This window comes from Anomalospiza imberbis, chromosome 8 (genome assembly GCF_031753505.1).
Source record: "Anomalospiza imberbis isolate Cuckoo-Finch-1a 21T00152 chromosome 8, ASM3175350v1, whole genome shotgun sequence".
Lineage (NCBI taxonomy): Eukaryota > Metazoa > Chordata > Aves > Passeriformes > Viduidae > Anomalospiza > Anomalospiza imberbis.
In genome coordinates, this window is record NC_089688.1 from 27,899,475 (window position 1) to 27,904,264 (window position 4,790).

Sequence of the window (4,790 nt, forward strand, 5' to 3'; positions counted from 1 at the left end):
ATATAAATGCACAGGGAACATGTGCAGGAAGCCAGGAGTAGCCTCTAGGTCAGCTCTGTGAGTGTTCATGGGAACACTCTGATAGGAATCTGTGATACCAGAAAGCTTTGCAGAGGTGGTAGCTCTCACTAACCTCATTTCTGACAGAAGATAGCTCAGGCACACGAGGGAAGTAATTTGTTTGAAATACCTCAGGTACTAGATGCTACCTTCTTCCTCCTGCTGGCGTTACAAATTTCTGTAGAACTGACTGTACCCTAAGATTTTTTTTTAATTTCCTGAACTTCAAATTTGCTGGGTTTAATCTTTTTAACTAGAGGGAATTTTTTAGAATTTATCTGATATGGGGCCGTTTAACTGAGTCTGCTGACATATGGACAGAAATAAAAGCTCTGTGTGAAGAAGCAGCTTTCTTTAATGCTCTCAATTAGTTGGAATCACAACAGTAATCTGTCAGAACAATGCAGCACGTGTTACTCCTTTGTTTCCTTCTCCTCTTGTGAACACCAGATAATGCTCATACCTCCAAAGCTTCCTAATGAATTGGCTGACTCAGACAGCTCTAAAGACCTTCTCCTATAGTTCAGCTAGGTAGGCAGTGAATAGATTTATGGAAGGAATTTTTGTCTCTCTTTGCAGAGTAACTCTGCAATAATAACTCAAAATGTAGTGATCTCTTTTACCTGTAACATCTGTGGTCCGGGGGCTGAAAGCTTCATTTGTTAGGAGATTGGGATGAATCTGTTGCTGGAGTGCCAAGTACAGAAATAACTGCCACTGACGGGAAGAAATAAGTGCTTTCATTTCAAAAGATTTATGAAGCAACTTTGCAATGCAACAGTGTGTGGTAGCAAATTCAAGAATAAGATACCTAAATACTACTTATGTGGACACATGTAGTCAGTGGAAATTTTGCCAGAGCAGCCCCAGTAGTCCCTGGGGCTCTTAGGCTGAAAGGCAAGTAGGTGTCTCCTTCAGTGCAAAGTGAATCACCAACTCAGCTTCCTTGACTCTGTGGATCGAAAGCTCCACTCATGTGCCTGAGCTCAGGTATCTGTTGCCATTTTTGTGGTGTTCAGGATATTCCCAGAAGTTTGTGGTTACAACACAGATCTTGCAGCATCCACCCTCTATGGAACCATCAAGAGACCAGCAGATACTTGGGAGCATCTGAGATGACAGGAGATGTTTGTGTGTGGGCAGGTGTATGAAGTGTCAGATCTCTGGTGAGTCAGCTAATGAGAGCTTAGACATGTAGACATGACTAAATGTATCTGTCTTAATCTGAGGCTGAATTCATCCAAATCTCCCAGATCTGAAAAGTGGAAGAATCTGTTCTCTTTTTCTTCAGTGGGATGCTAACTTGAGAGCATAAAGATGAGAATTTGAGGTCATTGAATCCTCTTCTTCTAGGTGTGATGATGCCGGTGAGGCATACCAATATGCAGTCAGAGATTAAATGAGGGCCCTGTAGTCCACTTAGATCAGCAAGATTGATTGACACAGTGGTGTAGCAAAGGAATGTCTGTCCTTCTCTTGTCAACTTAGTCTGTTCTGCCATTGAAAAAATGGAAGGTGGTTTTTTTTACTGGGATGATGAAATCAAAGACAAAAAAATAGTTTTGAAACATAAAGAAGCCATGGTGAAAATGCTTGCTTTTATGTAAATAAGTTTCTTACTAGAATGGTCAAATCCTTTAAACTAGGCACTTGGTTTTTTCCTAGAAAATTAGGTACTGTTTTATTCCTTATGACTGATAAGCTTTGTCCAGTCTCTGACAGTGTTGCCTCTCCCTTTTGGTTGATTTGAGGAAGGTAGGTAGACCTGAAGCACAGAATTTCCCAGCCCAGGACTAGTTCCATCTCCCATGGGTTGCTGCCACAAGATGGCCAGGCCTTCTGCAGTGCTTCTTTCCCAGAAAAAAAAAAAAAAAAGTAGAAGAGAAATAACATATTAGCTGTAAACATGGATTTGTCTCTGGCAATTTCCTGAGCTCATATACTTTACAATTTCCCAGGAGAAGCAAGCAGATGTTTAATCTAGGCTGATTCCATGCTATTTCTTTAGCTGAAGACATATTTTACGGGAAGAGGACTTGGCCTGCAATAAACAAGTGTGCAAAGGCTTCAAGTGGTTGTAGCAGCGATACAGATAATAACATCTAATGCCCAACTGTCATATTCACAGCACTGCTGTTGTGAAAAGCAGAAGTTGGGCCTGTCTTCTAATAGAACTTCTTATCTTTATTTATTCATAACCCTGTGTAAAAAGTTCTAGTAGTTAAACATGAGGTGGATGAAAAGAAGCCAGCATGAAAATAACTAAGCGCTGTGTTTCCCTCTTTTTGCAGCCCTATGATGTAAATTTACAAGTTACGTCAGTGTTGTCCAAACTGTCCCTGTTTCCCCATCCTCATATACACGAGTACCTTCTGGATCCTTACGTCAACCTCGCCTCTGGCTGCAAGTCTCTCTTCTCTGTGATTGTCAGGGTGAGTAAACACAGCAATAATTACACATGGCTGTACAGCAGTAATATATTTAGTAACTTTGTCGTTAACAGTAGTAGTTGCTGGCTGTTTTAAGTTGGTAAATGTTTGTCATTGAAAGCTGATTTTGAATCAAGATTGGGCCTAGATGGGTATCTCTGCTCATACTGGCTTTTTTTCTGATGAAGGGTGTTCTTGACAATTAAGTCCTGGATTTATCAGAAGTCCCCTTCTTCTCCAGTTCCATCTCTTCCTGCCTTGCATCCTAGAAGTGCTGGCTGGGTGCCTGTCACACTGCAGTGTCCTCAGTCAGAATCCCTCGCTTACCCCACGCACCAGCTGTTATTAAGCTGGTCAGGAGCCTGTTAATGATGCTTGCCCAATAGCAACAGAGGGCTTGGCTCCCTTTCTCCCCAGCAGCCCTCCCCATTCCAAAACACAGCCTTCACTCTCTCCCCTTGTGCTTTCCCTAGGCCCAGGAATTCACTGGTTGATTATCTGTGTCAACGTTTAAAAAGACAAAATAATCATTGATGTAATTAAAATAAGTAATGCCATTTGTGACAAGAGCAAGTAAGGCTTTTGTATTTCTTTACTTTCTGCACTCACTCACCCTCTTTTCGGGCAGAGCAGCCTCTCTGCAGGTTGTTCTGTGAGGATGCTGCAGTGGGTACTGAAGCTGCCATTGAACCTTGCTGCCAGGCACTCTGCAGAGTTGTTAACTTTGTGTGTTGATGGCCTGGGCTTCACAGGTCGTCGGGGACCTCATGGTTAGAATCCAGCGCATCCCAGATTTCACTCCCAAACTTCTGCTGGTCAGAAAACGCCTGCTGGGCTTGGAGCCAGAAGGGCCCATGTGAGTAAACACTTCGCACGGTCTCCGGGACGCGCGGCTGGGTTTGTGTGTGCCAGTCCTGATTCCCTGCAATTCTCTTCCTGTCCCAGCATTGACCACATGACGTTACTAGAGGGCGTGATTGTGCTGGAAGAGTTCTGCAAGGAGCTGGCGGCGATCGCCTTTGTCAAGTACCACACCTCAGCCACGCCCTGAGCAGCCCCGGGCCGGGAGCCACCCCCGGAGGGCCACTGACAACACCCAGGGACAAGGTGGTGCCTCCCGGCAGAGGGGCAGGGGATGTAGGGAAGGCAAGTTGCTTTCACCAGATGTTGAGATTGCAGATGGACTTGGAATAGCAAAGGCATATGAGGAGAAGACAGTACACAGCATTTGTAGACACTGTGTGAAGAGCTGCAAAAGCTGCATGAAGAACCACAGACATCAGACCTTGGTTATTCTGATGACAATGTTTAGAGAGTTTGGGCTCTTGTATGTCCTGGGGCTCACATGCACCAATTTGCTCTTTGTGACCATATTACTTTTAAAAAAGCAAATTTATTTTATAACATTTTTATGTCTTAATTGTTTTTCTTTTCAGTTGGATATATGAAAGAAAGACACACCTATAGTTGCAATGTATGTTGTTAAAAATGAAAAAGTTCCAAAAAATCCACCAATCCATATACAACAGGATATGTTAATGAGGGATCATTTTGCTCTTGGTAGATCTTAAGTACAGCTCTGAGCTTGATTCCTCAGTGGTTTACTCCAAGAAAACTATCAGTCTAAAATCAATACTAAAGAAATTAATCCTGATTCGGCATCACATCCATAACAAATATATCTGAAGTGTACATGTTTGTAGCATGTTTGTTTCTGTCATTCCAAGTGATTGATCTCCAGGTCATCCATGTAACTAGATTAGCTTTAGCATTTTACATGGGAACTCTAGTTGTTTGACTCATGTCACCTTTACATATTAGGTTAATTATAAGTCATCAGTAGTTGTTGCTGAAACAGTATTTTTAATTTCTTTTAAATTGGTATTAGTCTGAATTGGTTTAAGAATCTTTTGTGCCTTGAAAATTGGCAGCATAAACATTCTGTTATTTTGAGAGACATTTTTATTCCTTATCTAACCATTACAGTGATGCCAACTCGGTTAAAGCATTGATAACTTATTTAGGACCAAAATTTGCACCTGCTTTTGCCAGTGCTGGGAGGCAGGAATGCCTTTCAGTGACTCCTTTTCCCTGTGAATGCCATCAGCCAGGGCAGGCGCTGGCTTTGCAAGCAGAGGCCACTTCAGGGTGCTTTGTTTCTGCCCTCCAGAGGGTCCTCACTGCCAGCAGCCTGTGCACTGGCAGGTGGCTGTGCTGGACCTTGCAGTCACACCCAGTGACCTGTCCTGCTCCCCACACAAGGGTAGGACCCCTTTCCCCTCCTTTGAACAAGGCCAGGCA

At 43.1% G+C, this 4,790-nt stretch overlaps 1 protein-coding gene across 5 annotated transcripts in view; it reads left to right on the top strand.

Moving 5' to 3' along the window:
- FHIP2A (FHF complex subunit HOOK interacting protein 2A) overlaps positions 1–3,895 on the top strand; it is a 30,212-nt gene extending 26,317 nt beyond the window's left edge. For all 5 annotated transcript variants that reach the window (XM_068198131.1, XM_068198132.1, XM_068198129.1 and 2 more), the window contains 3 exons: positions 2,352–2,492; positions 3,242–3,345; positions 3,435–3,895. In XM_068198131.1, coding sequence (XP_068054232.1) covers positions 2,352–2,492; positions 3,242–3,345; positions 3,435–3,540 — 351 coding nt within the window. In that variant the 3' untranslated portion in view covers positions 3,541–3,895. The remainder of the gene's footprint in view (positions 1–2,351; positions 2,493–3,241; positions 3,346–3,434) is intronic.
- The last annotated feature ends 895 nt before the right edge of the window (positions 3,896–4,790 follow it).